Source organism: Micromys minutus (genome assembly GCF_963924665.1).
Source record: "Micromys minutus genome assembly, chromosome: 15".
In the NCBI taxonomy this organism is placed as follows: domain Eukaryota; kingdom Metazoa; phylum Chordata; class Mammalia; order Rodentia; family Muridae; genus Micromys; species Micromys minutus.
In genome coordinates this window covers 4,098,475-4,118,327 of record NC_137984.1, presented here as the reverse complement: position 1 = coordinate 4,118,327, position 19,853 = coordinate 4,098,475, and the positions used below count along the sequence as shown (strand labels likewise).

Below are 19,853 nucleotides of genomic sequence, written 5' to 3'. Positions count from 1 at the left end.
TCCTTACCTGTCCATTTAAGCTCCGATCTCCTCTACCCATCGTGTTGGCAGCCTGCTCAGCACTTTACTGCCCAGTGAGAGCCAACGACTCTGGATCTGTCTTCCTCGCCCCCTTTCAGGTTGAAACTTAACTGTGTTGCATTTCAACCTCGAACACACAGCCTAAAGGCAACTGTGCACAGTGCACAGTGTTTGATAGTGACTTCGTTCACGAGAAGTTCACACCAGGCAGCTCTCTGGGTCTGTCACACCGTAGATGCTCAGGAGTTTTTAATTTGGAGCGATTTGTGTTTTGTTTTGGATTATGGATTGCAAATGTTCCGTTCACAAGAAAGTTCTGTGGGTGACATTCACAGCCCCGCTTCCCTTCCCTGACTCGGCATTCCCCATGGTTACCTGCCTGGTTTATTTCTGCTTATTTCTGCTCCTTTGTTTTTTTAATACCTCTGGAAATATAATTTATATAGGTTTTCTATCCCCATCCTCATGCCTGCTCTGTGTATCCGGGTAGAGGGAAGAGAGGAAAAGATTCCAAGCCAAGCTTCTTCTGGCTTCGTAAAGGAATCAGGCATCTCTCTAGTAATTTAGAATCCCACAAGTGGGGTTTTGGCAGTGAACACAGATCAAAAGTTTGAAAACCATTGCCATAAATGCTTGAGGTGATACAGCTCATCCCCTGCTGCCTTAAGGCAGAATGGCCAGGCTACTGTGTGTGTGTGTGTGTGTGTGTGTGTGTGTGTGTGTGTGTGTGTGTGTGTGTGAAAGAAGGCGGGGGAGAAGGAGAGGGAAGTTAGAGATATCATGAACAGTCAGATATAAGGAACTCTGGGCAACTGCAAGTTGTAGGACCCCCACCCCCCATCACAGCCCAGTCCAACTGTGTTTAGTTTGTTCGAAGTTCCAATCTGTAGAGACCAGGACCTCACAGGACAACCCGGCAGTCCACGCATGAGCAGAGCAGCCCAGCAGTGCATGAGTTAAAGGCGGACGCAGCGCATCCTTGCTCAGAGGTGTAGCCTGTCAGTTCCACTCACCTGGAACCCAGCTGAAGAGAAGACTTGTTTCCATGGTTATCATGAAGAACAGAACCACCCTCTAGTAATCTTGTGTAGCAGTAAACTACACTTTGCTACTTTGGTGACTTACGCCGACGAGCAACCTAGACATGTTCTAGACCTAATTGCTTTACAAAGGATGATCTGTCTGGGCAGCAAAATGCTAGCAGCTAAAGTGGGTCACCTCTCTCCACTACCCCAGAAAATGGTCTCCACAGTCTGCTCAGGGCTTGAACTGTCCCAGAAGATAAACTCCTTTCTGCTGAAGTCACAAGACAGACAAGAGATGAAACACTTTGAAAAGAGGCCACTGATTTTTGTCTTCTCCAGAAGACCTTTTTACTTGAAATCAGAGCACAGTTTTGTTGGTATTAAATAGGCCAAGTTCACTTGACTTTTTCCCGTAAGACATTTTTTGGGTGTTGAAGACTTACACATTTTCACCAGAGAACAGGACTGTGAGGGAGCTATTCCCTGCTCTCTGAACCCATGGCTGCACTGAGCCTGGTGTCGGCTCCCGAATTTACTAGCAAATATCTTCCATCCTTCTAGAGGATCCAGGCCACTTCCAGATTTCTGGTTTACTTCTTTCTATATTCTAAACCTTCCTGTAATGTAGGTAGAAACTCATAGGTGAGGGGCAATTCGAATGTTTAAACATTCAGTCCTGCCTCTAGCGTGCAGCCGCAGGGTATATAGCATGGGCGGGCACTAGCTGACGAGTCTTTCCTAATTAACACGTAACTCTCGAGATCTCTTATTACCACTGGCACAGGCAGTGCACTGCAGACGGCTGTCTGACAAAGCATCCTGACCAAAAGCAGTTTGGGGAAGAAAGGCTATATCTGACGTACATGTCCCATGTCAATCCATTGAAGAAAGCCAGGGTAGAATCTCAAACCAGGAGGGAACCCAGAGGCAGGAGCTGATCCAGGGGCCATAGAGGGTGCTGCTTACTGGCTTTCTCCTCACGGCTTCTTCAGCCTGCTTTCACGGAGAGCACAGGACACATTAAACACCATTGTAAAAAATGTACCGTGTGCTTGCTGACAAGCTCAGTCTATGAAGGCATTTTCTGTCTCACGAGTCCCTTCCTGAAGTCCTGGCTGTGAGGACATTATTCCTACTGAACTCTCTTCAGGCCTGAATCGCAACAGTTAATAAGGATATTCTTACTGCTCACTCGTAAGAGAAAATGGCAAACGGCTTGCTTCTGTTTGCCCATTCCATGGCTTACACTGTCTCCGGTACAAGCCGCTTCCCCGTAAGTTAATGACAACTGGGAATTAGGTGGTTTCTGTGTGCGAAACTGCCGAGGAGCTGCGGCTGGAGAGACGAGGTAAATGCAGAGTCAGCCGGCAGCAGGAAGTGGAATTGAATTTCCAAGCCAGGCTGACTCAGGTGCCCTTGCTGGTACCCTTTCCTGGTGGCACGAACTTGTCTGTCCCCTGGGAGTGGCAGCCGGGAGCATCAGCACCTCACCGGGGTCTCACTCGCCATTTCTTTCTGACATGCTGACACTATTACTGTAGAGTCAGTGACAAAAAGCGTTCTGCTGATGGAGGGTGGTGAATTCTTCCCTCGGCTGTTTGGGGAAGCTATTTGAGGGTTTCTATGTGGGTTAAGGCATGTTCTGTGCTCCCTGACTGCCCAATGCACTCATTTGTCAGACATTTGCAAGAATTCCACGTTCCCTAAGCTGCACCTTTACACAGCCCCCATCCAATGTACCAGCAACTGAATAATTAAAAGTACATACACTTATTCATGTCCCAGTCCACTAGAGGGCAGCACACACTTACCCAGCAAGGAAAGACTGCAAAAGCCAACTTTTTGATGAAACAGAAAGCCCTTTGGTGTGTATGTGTTGGAAATAGTCTTATATTTCTGTTTTAAAAAGTCAGTATATTTCATAAATCCCGCTCCCTGGAGGGTAGTGGCAATGCTGACAGCACAAGATGGCCAACGGCAGCAAAAGCAATGCATGTATTTCATTCTCATGGACGTCTTGATTTAACCTTTCCGCTGTGTAGTAAATCAGACATTTCTAGGATTCCTTCTGTGATCCTAAAAGATTTCACTAATATTTATGCGTCATAATTTTCTCTAATGGAAGTTATTGCAACTGAAATAGAATATGACTGTCCTGTGAGTCAGGAATACTAGACTATAAACTGAAACGGAACCCACCAGGGATGGGAGGATTACAAATGAGGCGCTGTAATCCAGCTTCTAAATTAGAGGAAGGAATTAGAACAGCCTGCTCAAGCCCGACTTCTCAAGCACTAGCAACCTTCTGAAAATTACAGGAACCCAGCTTGATGCTCAGGCAGCATTTGTGGAAAATTTGCAAAACTATTAAGTATTTATACCAAACAGACATAGTTACTTAAGTTCTTAGTACCTCAGGGCTGAGTGTGCTTTTGAATAGAGTTTAGTAACATTTAATGATTCACAGTAGGGATAAACCAGCTTTTTCATTAAAACCTCAAATAAATATTTTAGATGTTGCAGGCAATGCAGGAGTTCCTACAAAGCCCCACCTTTGTGGTTTGTATTTGCTTTTTTTATTTAACACCGACCGTGGCTTGGGAAACAGACAGAACCAGATCCTGGGTTCACCAGGCCACTGAGGACCTTGGTACAGGAAGCTGGTGATGGTGATGTGGAAAGTGATGTCTCTAGACATTTGTCAGCCCACAGCCCCTCAGGCAACGAACGGAGGCCAGTTCCATCTGCATAGCCTGGGCCTTGTCAGCCTGGACTTGGAGAGTTGGCTATGGAGAGCATCAGTCTCCCCCTGGCGCCTTTCCATTTTTTCTCGGAGTGAGATACATCTGACTCTTGTCTCCACTGGCCACACGCTCAAGCCAGGAAAGCACCATCACAGTAATTCCATCACACTAACAAAATAACTGTTTCAAAAGTTGGGAAAAACAATCCTGTAATCCCAGCACCTTTACTAAATAGAGTTTCTTGGGGTTACTATATCTCTATCTCTATATCTATCTGTCTGTGTGTCTATCTATTTATCTATCTATATCAGTTGTTATACAGATGACCAAACATATTTTTTTTCTAATTCTGATACATATTTCTTATTTAAAACTATAATATGATTTATAATAAAACAAATTATATAATTTTCATAGCTATTTAGACTCAAGTAAATCATATACATATATACATACACACACACACACACACACACACACACACACACACACACACACACACACACATATATATATATATATAGAGAGAGAGAGAGAGAGAGAGCAAGATGGGGGCGGGAAATGGACTTGGTAATTTCAGACTTATGTTTCCATAAAGGATTTAATTGATTTTCAGGTGCACACTTACTCAAGTCAAAGGACATTGCAGAATTGCTGTGTGTGTCCAAAACCTCTGACTCTGTCTGGCCCACAATGGAAGACCAGTGATCACTGAATGGTGAATTGATTACAATTGAGCACTTATTACTGAATGGGTGGATTGATTACAATTGAGCACTTAGCTACTTTAAGCTCACCTCCTGCATTAGCTCTGCGTTTTAGCAACACATGCTGTTTCTTACATACATTTTCTCTCTCTAAGGCTTTTTCTAATGAAGAGATCTATTGAGTGTCAACAGTATGGTAAATCCTGTGAACACAGAAATACATGTAGTGTAATTATCGCCTTTGTCCGTAAAGAGCTGACTTTTGACTTGTGGCGTCTAGTGGGTAACATAGTCATTTAACTCTGGATCTAAGTATGGAATTAGACATCCAAGTCTACATATTGACAGCTCGCAGCCAGGCAAGGCCAACAGCTTAGGAAAGCATACATGAGAGATGGTCAGAGGGGGCTTCAGTGTCCCCCAACCAGGTGGGTAGCTGTAGGACCCCCTTTCGGGGACCCCCCACTCAAGTCTCAGGACACGGGGTTACCCAATGAAACTCAAGAGACCTTCTTGCTGCAAAAGCATGAGGTAGTTTAATGGCGGAGCTCTGGACCAATACATATCTCATGCAAGAGCCAAAGGTAAAGACCACGAGACTCGAAAGCTGGGGGTTTTTATAGGGAGGGAGTTGGGAGGGGGGGCTGGGAAGAATTAGCAGGAGTACAAAGTTTACCCAACACCCATAGCTTACACGCAGTTATGAAATCTGGGGACTGGTTGGATGCTTATCTAAGTCAGGATACATGTGGTTAACATCTAATTTACCTTTGAATAGACTGGGTTGGGGGGGTTCATTTGATTGAGGACTCAGTTTTTAAAGACAGCCAGGACCAGCTTTTGCATTCCTTTTTATCTTTAAGGTCAGTTAACCTAGCCTCAGGAATGTTTTAACAATGGGCTTAGCTGGGCATGCCTAGACTTGTTTTACAATGTTCTCAGTCCTAGGCCTTTAAGCTTACAGAATACCCTTTTTTGCCCCAACTTACAAGAGTTTTCAGACCTTGAATTTAATTTCCTTTCATAGCCATGGTCATCAACCTGGTTGTGCCAGAGGATATGCATAGGTGTTCTGGCCCTCCATTGCTGTTCATAGTCTCAAGAAGTAACTAGTCTTAACAGGCACCCCAAGCTTTGTGCACCCTATGTCATAGCCCTGCAATAGCTCTAGATGAGGTTTAAAACCTCCTCCCCTCTCTGCAGCCTCTCTCGCTGTTCCCTTAACTTCTTACTTGTCTCTGTTCTCTTTAATAAAGTGAGTTTCCACTTCCCACACTCCCAGGAGTGCCTGCAACTTCAGTTTACACCAGAACAAGACAAGGAACAGACTTTGGTGACACCAGTGTCTGGACACCTAGGTCCTTTCACACTGGGCTGTGAAAGGACCTGTCAAATGAAATCCCTGCAACACCGGCATTTTCACAAGTCCTGACCAGGTGTCTTGTAGATTATCCCACTGTCTCGCTTGGTCCAGTTTCTTCCTCATTGAAGCTCAGGAGAAACATTACGGAAGGAAGGACTGCTGGGACCTTTCATCACACTGAGCCACTTGGTTCCTGAGACACTTTGTCCTATGTTGTTACTGACTTTGAGTTTGTTTTAAACAATAAATTTATCAGTGGAAAAGTTGCCCCTTAACCATTGTCTTAATAATCAAATGTCTTGTGATTTTGGCATACTTTAATTAACCTTCTCTGTAACACTTGTTATACAGATGACCAAACATGATTTTTCTAATTCTGATACACATTTCTCATTTAAAGCTATAATATATGCTTTATAATAAAACAAATTATATTATTTTCACAGCTACTTAAACTCAAGTAAAATGTATATGTATCTCCAACAGCATAGTCCTCATAGCGCAGAAAAGAGGCAGCCATTTTGGGGCATGAGCACAGTTTCCAAGGTCAATGTTCCCACTCACTTTGCTCTTGGAAAAGCAGTCTGTGAATAGGCATTAATAAACCACTCTTCCTTCCTTCCTTCCTTCCTTCCTTCCTTCTTTCCTTCCTTCCTTCCTTTCTGCCTGCCTGCCTTCCTTCCTTCCTTCCTTCCTTCCTTTCTTCCTTGTTATTGTTTTCTATCACTATGGGTGTGTTTTTCTTTATTTTACTCATTAAATTGCCCAGTTGCTTCTAATGTAACACTTTATGTGGCTACAACTTTTGTAACAGTTGTTTATTGATTTTCTATTTTGATAGCCGTGGAAATACAAAGGACTCTAAATCAACTCGGAACACCTCAGGATTCACCAGAACTGAGGCAGCAGCTGTAAGTATTTTTTTTTTCTAAGATGGAGAAAGAGGATCTATTTTATGCTGCATTTGTAGTGGCTTTTTTTTTTTTTTTTTTTTGGTTGAAAATTTAATAAGGTTTCTCTCATACCATTGCCAAGTTTTTATGTAACATGGCTAATCTAGTGTAGACAGGTGGTTTGTTTTCTCCTTTTAGGATTTGGCTGGCTCTATCAAGGCAAAACTATCCATTTATTTATTTTACATTCATATTAGTTTTAAAATGTTTTTTTTTTTTTTGGTGTCTTTTGAAGATTTGGGTATACATACATACATGTATATATAGAATAATATAACATATATAATTATATATATCATAATGTAACATATATAATCATATATATGATTTATTTCTTTCTCTCTTTTATTGGTTTCAATCTAGTATATGTTCAGTCTCGTGAACTATCCCCCTCAAACAAAGCAAAACAAAACCAAACCAGAAAACTTCCACAGGGAGAACTTCAGAAAACAAGTGCCAGTTGTTTAACTTCTGTGCAAAACGAAGCATGCATGCATGGTGGCTCATGCCTGTAAGTTAGTTCTTCAAATGCTGAGGCAGGGGCATGGCTGAGAGGTAGAGTAAGTTTTAGACCAGCCTGAGCTACAAGGTGAGACTTTGTCTCAAAATTTCTAGATGTGCGCACGCATATGCACACACAGGCACACACACACATGCACACACATGTACACACACGTGTATGCACATGCACTCATGCACACACACTAAGCATTATGTGCATACAGTACAGAAGTAGAAAAAGACATGAAAAGTTATACAACAACTAATGTTTTTTAGAAGCACCATTTGAAGTATTTGTAGTTACCTATAGTTTGCATTTTATTTTCTTCAGTAAAGCAGAGGCTGGGAATGAATCACAGTTAGTACACCCTCACTCACTGGAGTAACACTCAGTGCAAGTACTTAATGAACAGTGCCATTGTTTTGGTAGAGGTAACACTGGAAGTTCTGAACTCGCAGACAGGACCGTGCAGGCTCCTTATTGAGAACTTTGTGAGCTAGGAAAGCCTGTGCAAGCCAGGGCATTTTCTGTGTAGAGCTGGGAGCTGGTCATTGTTTCCCTCACTAGCTCTGTGTAGACATCTGCATCTCCGCTTCTTGTTCCCGTGAGTCCCACTGGCTGTCCATGTGTGCAGGGGAGGCCTGAGATCACCTCTAACATGCCTCTAACGTGACATTATATTGTTGAATGCTGAGGCTTTTTTTCATTGAAATTTGTACATTTTTCTCTATAAGATACCTAGGAAAATATAGGTATAGGTATAATTTGCCCCTTTTGTTGTATTCAGACCTATTTATGAGAAGTTCTGTTAGGTTCCCCACTTCACATTTATCTACTAATATAGTTTTTCTTTGGCTGTATGTGTCTTTGCTTTCTGCTTTTGCTTTTTCATTATTATTTTTCCTTTTTTACTTTAGGCAGCAGAGGCAGCAGTATACTAACCAACTTGCAAAAGAAACAGATAAGTACATTAAGGAGTTTGGCTCCCTGCCCACCACCCCCAGCGAACAGGTACGAGGTTCAGGTGTGAGGTTTGATGTACTGGATGTGAGAGAAATGAAATTCATGGTCGGATCTTTGAACTGAGGTGCTACAAAGGAAGTCAGGCAGCCAAAAATAATTGTATTTGAGATTAGTTAGCAGAACACAAAACTGTATTTAGTTGTTCAGGTAGTATCATGTGCTTCCATAAAGCAGAAATTATTTCCATGGAGTTGCCCTGACCCATAATTAAGTGTATGCTGGGAAAATGCCTCCTGTGTAATTGCTTCCTGGCTTTGCAGGACCCCCACCCCCTCCCTCTCCTACCCCTCATCACCACCTCCCCACCGCCAACCACACCCAAGCACGCACACACTCAACACGTGCCTGGGGGCACAGTTATCTCCTCCCTTACTGCAAGTATATAGGGTATAGGTTTTTATCTTCCTAAAACAGAGATTACTTAAAATGACCGTCACACCAGTGGCGGCCCTGCAAAGGTGGCCTTCTGCCTTAAGTTCAAAGTGCAAGTGTGCGTGAGAGGCCATCGGAGAGTCTCTGTGACTGGAGAGTGAATGACAGTCATCAGGATCAAACAAAGAGCCAAACAGCTGCGAAGCAACCATGGCAGGTCCTACCGAGCTTCTCGGTTTGATTTACTAGACTGTTTCTCTCCTGTCCTTCTAGCGTCAACGAAAGATACAGAAAGACCGATTAGTGGCAGAATTTACCACATCGCTAACGAACTTTCAGAAGGCCCAGAGGCAGGCTGCTGAGAGAGAGAAAGAGTTCGTTGCCCGAGTGAGAGCCAGCTCCAGAGTGTCGGTAGGTACTGTGAGGGACAGCTGAAAGCGTGACTTCTCCATCATCGTGTGTGATGTGCGAGGCTGTAGAGTTCTGTGGCACTCTTGAATCTGTGAATACTTTAAGGGATGCCTCCTCAGGTTTTAAGGGGTACAATGTTGTGTGTTCCTGTAGTTACTCCTCGTGGAGCAGTAACAGAGTGCAGACCACATAAAGCTAGAAAAGCCTGGAAGAGACCAGTGGACGGATGCTCTGACCTGGACTCTTGAGTTCATTGTTCTAAATCTCCCAGGAGCTGCCATTAGCTGCTGTTCCATTCTTTAATGCTCAAGTCCCACAATGACATTAATGTGAGCTAAGTCATATTTATTATTTGGACCTTGTAAATAGTGAATCAGCAAATTCCCTCCTTGTCAGCTTAAGATACTATTTTGACATTGCATATGTAGTTGATCTTGAAAATTAGAGCAAGAACTTAGCTTTCCCTGCTCCCATTGTACATGAGTGCATACACCCATATGTATGCACACACACATGTATACCCAAAATATATACACACACCTGCATACACCCATACTCACATGCACATACACGCATGCATGAACACATCATACGTATGCTCACATACACACACCCAAATGTATGCACATATGCATGCACATACCTATATGTATGCTCATATACACATATACACACCTATGTGTATGCATATGATACACCCATACATATGATCACATGTATGTACACACACCCAAATGTACGCACATGCACACACATGTACACACAGACACATGAACACATACTCATACAAAGCACATGGAAAATATGAGTGTTCTGTTGCTTTTTCTTATTCTTGCTTTTTCTTTCTGTTGTCTAAATTATTCAGGGTGGTTTTCCTGAAGACAGCTCAAAAGAAAAGAATCTTGTATCCTGGGAAAGGTAAGAAATAAGGAAACAGTTTTGCAAATCGAAAGATCATTTTTGAGGTTTTATATATTATAGTCCATGATGCAGGAAGAAGCCTATTATTTATCAACTGAAATGGTAGATTTGGAAAAAGGTAAATATTTATAAACTATTTACTATGTAATATATAAATAGATCACACAAACTTACATTCTTAATTGTAAGAATAAATTATTCTCATATGAAATTGCCAATTATGACTTCTAATAAGTAAATCAAAATCTGTACAAACTGAAATTATGGGTAGAATGAAAAGAGGGTAGAATTTGGATAAAATGTCTGTTTAGACCTAGAAGATTTTCTTTCTTTCTTGAGGCTTTTTGGAGACAGGACCTCACTGTGTTTTCCAGGCTAGCTTGGGACTCACCGTGTAGCTAGGACTGGAGTGAGGTTACAGCCTATCCTGCCTTACCCAGTGAAAACTGGGATTGTAGGCAGGTATCACCATGGCTACATGTTTCAGCACCTTTTAAAATGAGGAATATCTGATCTTGAGGATCCAAAGCGTTTGTTTAGCAAGTGTGTCTTAAGTGGTACGTAAGTCTTCTTTCTGTGTTTGTTTTTATAGCCAAACACAGCCTCAAGTGCAGGTCCAGGATGAAGAAATCACAGAGGATGACCTCCGACTCATTCACGAGAGAGAGTCTTCAATCCGGCAGCTGGAAGTAAGCCTTAGAAGGCCGTGCCTGGCTGCTGCCCCGTTCACACAGGATGAAAAGCCACGTTCCTCACACATTGTTAAACCACGCACAGTCCCCTTTAGTCCTGAGAAAACTCCACTCTGGAAATAAACACCCCCCAAAGAACCCGGGAGCGCTGGAAAGCACATTCACACCGCCCTCCATGAGTGACACTCTGACAGTAGCCTTAAGGAATCTAATTTTCTTAGGACATCTACCACGTCACAGAGAGGAAGGGTTTGTTCAGTTGTAGTTCTGTTGAACTGATCCGGCTCCCGAAAGTGAACTAATAATAACCTCCAGTGACTACAGTCCCCGAAGGTCTTAGTGTGATAACTGTGTTAACCTTTTAGACTTGCTAACTAGGTCACTGTCGTTGACATTTTACAGATGGGCAAACTAAGGCCATGAGAGATGTACAAATGTCCTCACACACCTTTTCAACAGAGGCTTTAGTCAGGAAAAGTAAATAGGTATATGTTTATTTTTAAAATAAATATATTTTAAATTTAGAAATGAATAGGTATATATTTACATGAGAAAAATAAAGTTACAATTTCTTTATCCAGTAAGTTTATAATCTGTTTATCCACTAATGATGCCTATAATCTCACTATGATCCATGGGATGTTCAAATTTATTAATGTATGGCTTTAAATTTATACATGTTTTATTTGTTGAAATTGTCAAGTTGCTGGGTACATTTTTGTTGAAATACAAGAATATTCATATTCTTCTAAGCAAATATTGGTTGTGACAAGAGAAATGATCAGGTTGAACTTAGTACTTCATGGCCTTCCTCAGGTTCAGGCCTGCCTCCCTTGAGGTAGAAGGTGTCACAGATTTACTTTGGACAACTAGAAGCCATACAGAGGGTGTTTGGTTAGAATTACTTACAGTAGTATATTTTTCTGATGTTCCTAATATATATATATATGTATGTATATATATATGAAGTAATATATATATATATATATATTACTTCTAAATGCAGGCTTATATATGCGTGAGTGGGTATAAATTTGTTTCTTTTTTTCTTTCTTTTGAATTTCCCTATTGAAGGAATGGGGGCCATGTTTTTAATAATGCATACTAATGTGTGCTTTTGTCTTAGGCTGATATTATGGACATTAACGAAATATTTAAAGACTTGGGGATGATGATTCACGAGCAAGGGGATGTTATCGGTAAGTCCTGCTGCTGTGGACTGAGATGGGAGTCTCTTACCTGCAGCTCACCTGCTGCCGCTTTCTCAGTCAGGAGTGCCCACATCTGCTCCACTTCTGCAGTCCCTACAGTTGGCAGGCTGCCCTCGCCTGCGTTTGCATTCCCACAGATGGAAGGACGCTCCTCTTGCTTCAGAAGCTCAGTGTCATCAGCGCCTGCTCAGGATGGGACATAAGGCCCCACATAGCATCCCAACCTACTTCCGGCTCTTGCTTTTCATTTTTATCCAAATAGGACTGGGGATCTCATGATATTTGTACTTGTGTATGCCGTATTGTTTTGTGGGGAATAGTTAGCCATTCGCCTGCTAATTGGTTCTTCCAGTTACCAAATAGATTTTGATAAATTCGTGTAGCGCCTTTAGATGCTAGGGGACTGAGGCCCGGGAAATTTTTAGGTTTGGGATGTGACTGTGGAAGTGTTATTAAAGGTTATTAAAAAGGTAAACATTTGGGAGCTGGGGGAGAGTTCAGTGGGTAGGAGCTCTTGTTGTGTAAGCCGAGTCTGCGATCAGAGGTTTGTTCCTTGCCTAACGTCAGGTCCAGGGAGAGCCTGTCTCAAAGGAATAACGTGGAGAGAAGTGAGGCGGGTCACCAGGCATCCTCTTGTGCATACAGACACAGGTACCCAAATACACATGTGCACATCACATACACCATACATACATATATACCACAGTCATACACATTCACTCTCCCACACATATGCATGACCACAGTCATACACATTCATACTCACACACATGTACATACATGTGCATGTGCACAACACAACACACACACACACACACACACACACTCATGCACTATGGTAGGACTGGAGAGATGGCTAGGTTAATAAACAGGTTGGTACACAAGCCATGAGGACCTGAGTTCAGATCGTAGCATCTACATGAAAAGATGGAGTAGAATGTGGGCTCATGTTTCCCTAGCCCTAATTCGAGATCTGGAGAGGCAGAGACATGGGTATCCCTGGAGCTCACTAGCCAGTTAGCCTCGCTGAATTAATGAGCTCTAGGTTCAGCGAGAGGCTCGGAGTCAAAACTTAGTGAGGAAGACATCTAAGGAGGACACCTGATTTCAACTTCCGGCCTCCACACCCATGTTTATAAGTGTATGCACTCCAGACGTTTGGTCGGTTTATAGAGAGACCAGTGTGTAGTTAGATAGTCTGCCACTGCAGAAGGAAACCACTGACTCCGACACCTAGAGAATTATTGAAAAGAATGTTGCTGAGTCAGGAGCCAAGATAGCCAAGAAAGGAAGAAGCCACGGGATCTTTGAATGTCTGCTGCCGAGGAAGGGCTGACTGATGAATGTGTCACGACCATCTTTGAGAGTCTGTAGGGAAGAGGCAGAGATGCAAACCCACAGTAGAACAGTGTGGAAGGCAGAGCTGCAGAAGCCTGTGGGCCCCGGGCATGGTTCACCTCCGCAGCAAGATCAGAGAAACCAGAATTTTACCAGATTTTACAGCGAAGTTGACCACGTGCGTAGTGGGTTGAACATTGCATTTATGTGAGTGACTTGAGTGGGCTGCCCCTATGGAAATAAACACAAAGTGGGGAGACTCCCAGAACTGGTATTCTGATTAAATCAACACATAGAGAACCAAGGTTGAATGTTTGGGCTCCTCCATTGCTCTTGGGGAGACTGCAGTTTTGAGAAGTTGAGGTGGGTACTTTCTCATGTGATGGTGATAATGAGAGTTCTTTGGGACTGGGCCAAAGTGGGTCAGTTTACACTTTGGCCTTGAGACAGGGAAAGCTCTGGGGTTAGAAGCAGACAGAGGCATGTGCTGACACAGAGTCAGTACTTGCAAAATGGCACTGCTGCATTGTGTCCAGTAGACCTGGAGAAGGTGGTCACGGTCCTTCGTTTACACATTTCTGTGTTGGCTAGGTTATGTCTTTTCCGTAAATGTCCGCTGCATGGAATTGAGTGATGTATTGCCAGAGCATCAGAGGTGTTTAACAATTCTCTCTGTGTGTGCATTTTATCTTAAAGACAGCATAGAGGCCAATGTAGAAAGTGCGGAGGCTCATGTTCAACAGGCAAACCAGCAGCTGTCAAGAGCAGCAGATTATCAGGTAATGCTAACTGTGGTACATTTCCTTATAACTTGGAGTTTCGACTTGAAATACAAGTATATAACCGCTTTGAAGTGGGTGTGTGTGCTGATATCAGACTTATGTGGAGGCTAGTGGTGGCAATGGTCAAAAATATGCCAGTCAACTTGAAATTCCAGTCAGTTTGGGCTTCTGTCTGTTTGTTTTTTCATGATGATCCATAGAGGTAGGAAGTCATCAAGCTTGTAAGAGATTACTGCTCCAGACTTTACCCATTGTGGGGGTCCCGCAGGCATCATAGCAGGCAAGGAACCCACGTGGGTAGGCTACAAATGAGACTGGGGTCAGCACAACGTGACTGATGCTGGGTCAAACACTTCTGCAGTCTGACACCAAGCAATATATTCTTTACATGTTTAAATATGGTAAAAATAGAAACCATTTGGGAAGAAATGGTCCTATAGACAGTTATGACAACAGAGCTTTGGGCATGGCCACACTGAAGAACATCATTTTAGCAAAACAATCGTGACCTTTATGTGAATAGGCATGGGCTCTCTTGACAGAGGAGCAGGGCACAGGACAAGAGCCCAGAGGATTCTGGGGGATTCGGTGAGGGCTGGCTTTACACCATAGCAAAGATCGCTAGGTATTAACACATACATTCCCAGATGTATGGGCTGCAAATGGCATCTGTGCCTTTCATTGGAAAACAAACCCACAAAAATTTCTAGTGTTTCTAGTGCTATGTGGGAGCTGTCCTCTGCATCCCTGACGGTTTATGAAAGGACAGCAATAGCCAACACACGAAGAGACCTCTTGGATGGCCTGTTCCTCTCTGTTTCCCTCTCATTCCTGTTACTTTTTGTTGTTAATGGTTTTTCAAAAGAGAGTTTTCACAGCCCCGGCTTTCCCGGCACTCACAGTGCAGAGCATGCTGGCATCAAACTCAGAAACCTACCTGCTTATGTTGCCCAAGTGCAGCACCACCACCCGCCCCACTTTTCCTTTTGGCTTATCAGTGGCACACCAGACTAACGTGACAAAGGTCCTCACACTAGAAAGTCCCTGGAAACTACTCTCTGGGAGTGTCATTAATCATTGCATAGTATGTCAACATGCAGCAGACCCTTCAATGAATATAAATTTATTTCTCAATGGAGTCTCATTAATGTGGGAGACTCTGTGAAGTACAAGTGGTGCTTCAGACGCTATGCAGATACTATGTCTGCGAGTTACTAATGATTGTACAATGTGTAGACCTTTCAGTGCGAGCAAGGTTAGACACTTTTGAAGGTTCTGGACATCATCAGGCATTGTTTGGTTCCCCTCTAACAGCGTCAGCTTCTGTTGTTCTTTCTTGAGTCTTGCCCACAGTATTGTAACTTCCTAGATACTTTAAAAGTGCCTTTTACTTTCCTCTCTCACCTGAAAAGTTCACAGCGGCACCATTTTCTTTTTCATGGGGCAGACCACTGTGCATTTGGCAGCTTGGAACCCTCACATTTTATGGGGTTATTCTTTGTCCTTATTTCTATGTGTTCTCAGTCTGTCACTTAGGCTGGTGTCCTTATTTCTACCTTCCTTTGCATTATCAGGGGTGGAGGGGAGAACAGGGGACCTGACCTAGGAGCTTGCATACCAGTGCCTTGCCACTGAACAGTATATACCCAATACCGTTTCTTCTTTCATTTCTAAACATTTTCATGTATTTATTTTATGTGCATGGCTGCGCTAAAGGTAGTCAAACCTGGGGGAACGGAGCTTAAACATGAGACAGACTCGTAAAACCTCACAAAACAGCCAACTTTATTCAGAGCATCAGTTTGTGCTCTTGGGGTTAAGAAGAGCCACGTGAATAAAGTGTACAGTCACAAGGAAAAGACAGTGTAGACACATTTTCCCACAGAGGCACATAAACAACAGTATCTAGTTGTGAGGAATAATCTAAGGTAAGCTCACTTCTGCCTGCTATACCTCGCAGGGCCACAGAAACACATTCTAAAAGTTGCATGTTTGAAGAAACTGAGGTCATAAGGCTCTTGCCATGTTTTCTTAAGGTTTTTCACAAGCAGTTAGAGTTCCCCTTACATGACTCCATTCTTGCACCATGTTGAGAGTGTGTGTTGGCATTGTACCACGTGCTTGAGTTACAGACATGCAGTTGCCGTGCAGGTAGTAGGAACTGAACCTGGGTCCTTGGAAGGAATCTAGTCATCGTTTCAACCACCAAGCCATCTCTCTACCCACTGGTTTCTTTCTTAAGTCTAGCCATACTCCCAAGAAAACTACCAGCAATATTTTTTTTAAATGATCTTTGAATTATAACATTATTTTAAGAAAAATGTAAAAAAAACAATGCCATGTGTGGTAGAGGTTTTTTTAGAAGAAAAATCTCAGCCCCAAATATGAAGTCTCCAAACTGTTCCTGAGGCAAACGGGGTGATGTTCCGCTGCCGTGGGGTCCCCTTGCTGACTCACCTCACGGCACATCTTCTTGCCTCCACAGCGCAAATCCAGGAAGACCCTCTGCATCATCATTTTCATCCTCGTGGTCGGAATTGTGGTCATCTTCCTCATCGTGTGGGGACTGAAAGGCTGAGCCCCGAAGGTGTGGCCGACGGCAGGATGTCATCTGAGCAGTGCAGGCAGATGCTGGAGGTCACTCTCTCGTCACTGTATTGAGGCTGTTGTGTAAAAGATGGTTCCACACTTTGTCATTTTTACCAGGGGAGGGGGAGGAGGTTCTTTTGGATTCAATCTGATATTTTCTAATACCCAAGGTTTTTCTAAATACCCTTGCTGGCACAATTTCCCTGCCTTTCAGTTCAACAACTGTTGGGGTTTTGCTCACGTTGTATATGCCTTTCATTTATAATTTATTGTGTTATTTGGCTGAGTTTGGGGAGATTATTTGATTGGCATGTGTACTCTGCCTGCACCTCTGTCACTGTGTAATGTGTGTAACATGATTGTGCTATCTTATTAAAAAAAATCTCCAAGTTTAAATTTCACAGTCCGGTAAAGATTCTCAATAGGAAAACCTTAACAGACCTGTTTGTGGGACGTTTTATCCCCTCTGGTCCACAGCAGTGCAGATCACTGTTGCTGTTACATTATTGGATTGTTCTTATCATGTCTGAATAAAGTCAGTGAATCTCTTCCCTATGTGTAGACCACATAGTAAGGTAGTAAGGTTAGGTTGTCTCACATACGCACTGTTTAATTCAGTGTGTACTGAGGCAAGTGTAGTTACTGCTCAGTGTAAGTTGGATGGTAAAGATTCTAGTTTCACCATCCAGTCTGGTTGGGTTTTGTTTGTTTTGTTTGGCATTAGTTACTTTTCCTGTGTCCCACAGAACACTGATTAGACATGTATCTTTGGGTCCCGTCTTCACGAAGTCATGTTCCCACAATTACAGATTTGGGATTTCATTTCTATACTTAATTTTTGACCCTTAAATTTTATTTAGATGCGATTTTTTTTGCCATTTTTCATTCAGATAAGAATCAGATGTCTGCCAGTGAACTTACTTGTCTTTCTGAATCGATGTTTAAATGCACTAATATGGACGCTGTAAAAGGGTATATTTCAGATCATTGTGTTTTATAACGTCCTTACGCAGTGGTTTGCTGATGATGGCGCTATTTAATGTGACTCTGAAACCTTTAGATGGGAACACGTGAAATATTAACAAAATAATTGTACCTGTGCAAGCAGAATAAAGATGATTAGGAAGATGTCTCCCAATTCTGATTCCTGAGGACTCTCGCTGGAGAACCTGGGCTTCCCTGAGAGTAGCTGCTGATGTACTCGCCCTGGTGGGACATTTCACATTTCTGAATCACTGGTTAAGATGTTTAATTTTGAAGTTTTGAATGGGCTACTCTCAGAAAAAACATTTTTTGTGAGAGTCTAGAACACCGAGGTTTTCTGGTGCCTGGCTCAGACTCCAAGAGCAATTTATTCACATGCTGTCAGGACAGCACCAGCCTGCGAGGCCTGCTCCCACAAGGTTGTCTCTCCCATGTGCCCCTGTAGCGTGGCATCAAATGGTGCTCTGTCATCTCATAGCTGAGGGAGAGTTTCAGTGGTATCTGCAAAATGGCTCTGTGCTGAGGGCTTCCAAGGAAGTTTCTTCTCCTGTAGACCACACCCGTTTCTCCTGTTCTCGTCTTAGTGGAGGCCCTAATACTTGGAGCAACTCTATTTAAAATTTAAGCTTTGATTATTATTTTACCTGGGGCACTGGCCAGTGATCTTTGACAGGAACTTTAGCTGCTTGTATTCTTTTAGAAAGAATTTAATTTGAGGAAACTTTCACAAAAGTATTTAGAACACAAAACTTACCTTTATTGAAAAGACTTGAATGTAAAACAAGGGGAGGCAGCTCAGCCTGATATCCTGCTTATGTGGCATATGCAGGGTCATGGGCCCAATCCTTAGCACCACATACACCAGTCAGAACTCTGGGACACGAGGCAGGATGGTCAGAAGTTCAAGGCCATGTTCCACTACAGTGAGTCTAAGGCAAGCCTGGGCTACGCTTCATGCATCATAAGAAAATGCAGCATAGGAAAGGAAAGGAATGTACAGAGATAAATTCACTCTGGGACCTCTGGGAACTTCAGCCATTTTCGAGACTCTAAGGACCAGTCTCTCCTGTTTATCTTTCTCTCACAATGACAGAAATAAACCCTCTTTCCTCAATTAGAAGGCCTCTAGAAAATCAAGTTTTCTAGAAATAATCGTTTTGATGGTACATCTAAAATGTCACCAACTGGAGTTGCTCTGATAGCTGTGGCTGGATTCAGGGCATCTTAAATACCAAGGTCCCTTGTTAGAAAGACATTCCCAGAATGCCACTGTTTCCAGTAGAGGGCAGAGATACCTAAAGAAGGGAGAGAGTAACCAGACTTGGAAATCTATTGCAACATAACAGCCTCAAACAGATACACTGAGTATCCTCTGTGCAACACTGTATCAAAGGATATTCATATTTAACCATACCCCACCCCTCAGCCTTTGTTCTAGTCTGTGGTTTTATTTTGTCTCTAGTGAAAAGCCAGTATAGAAGGAAACCCTCACCTAGGCTGTAATCCACCCTTGAAATCCCAGCACATAGGGCAAGAAGGCAGAGAATCAGGGATTAACATCTACCCCCACTGGCTACATAGGAAGAGCCAGGCCAGTTCGGGCTACCTGTGACCCTGTGACCCTGTCTTCAAAGGAACTGGAGAGAAAGGGAAGAGAGGCAAGGGAGGAAGAAAAAAGAACAAGGAAGAAGGAGGATTAAACGGATGATTGGTGCTAGTCCGATTTTCTGTAATTCACATACATGCCCCAACATGCTGATCTTAACCTGTTGTCTTGGTGATCATTTTGATTGATGAAAAAAAAAAAGGTAACCAGGGAGGATTATTATCCAAATAACCTTCTCAAACACCGAAATCAAGCTAAGTAGCCAACGCTGTTGCCTCTTGCAGGGTTTTAAGAAGTCTGTCACCCAGTTACTCCCAGTGGGTTCCTGGAGGTTGTGAAATTACAGGATTTTTTTTTCTTCCTGAGCGTGGTGGAAAGCAAAACCAGATTTCCTGTGTGGGCCATGCATGCATAACACCTCTGCTTGTTTTCAAGGAGTCTTCTGGAACTGCACTGAGGAGTCTTTAAATAAACTTGAAAGAGCATTAGTTCCCACTGGGGCCAACCCAAAGTACAAATTTTTAAGTGTTTACTGTAAGTGCTGTTAGACAGAGTTGCTCACTCTGAAAGCGGTGGGCATGGATGGGAGGCAAGAGGTGAACTCACTCA

The 19,853-nt window shown here is 42.9% G+C and overlaps 1 protein-coding gene across 1 annotated transcript in view; it reads left to right on the top strand.

The window, feature by feature from the left end:
- Positions 1 to 17,780, top strand: part of STX7 (syntaxin 7) — a 35,259-nt gene extending 17,479 nt beyond the window's left edge. Inside the window, exons 3-10 of the mRNA XM_080929218.1 lie at positions 6,702 to 6,771; positions 8,233 to 8,326; positions 8,984 to 9,121; positions 9,987 to 10,039; positions 10,635 to 10,731; positions 11,861 to 11,933; positions 13,980 to 14,062; positions 16,551 to 17,780. Of these exons, the coding sequence (XP_080785344.1) occupies positions 6,702 to 6,771; positions 8,233 to 8,326; positions 8,984 to 9,121; positions 9,987 to 10,039; positions 10,635 to 10,731; positions 11,861 to 11,933; positions 13,980 to 14,062; positions 16,551 to 16,643 (701 nt within the window). The 3' untranslated portion in view covers positions 16,644 to 17,780. The remainder of the gene's footprint in view (positions 1 to 6,701; positions 6,772 to 8,232; positions 8,327 to 8,983; positions 9,122 to 9,986; positions 10,040 to 10,634; positions 10,732 to 11,860; positions 11,934 to 13,979; positions 14,063 to 16,550) is intronic.
- Positions 17,781 to 19,853: the final 2,073 nt, after the last annotated feature.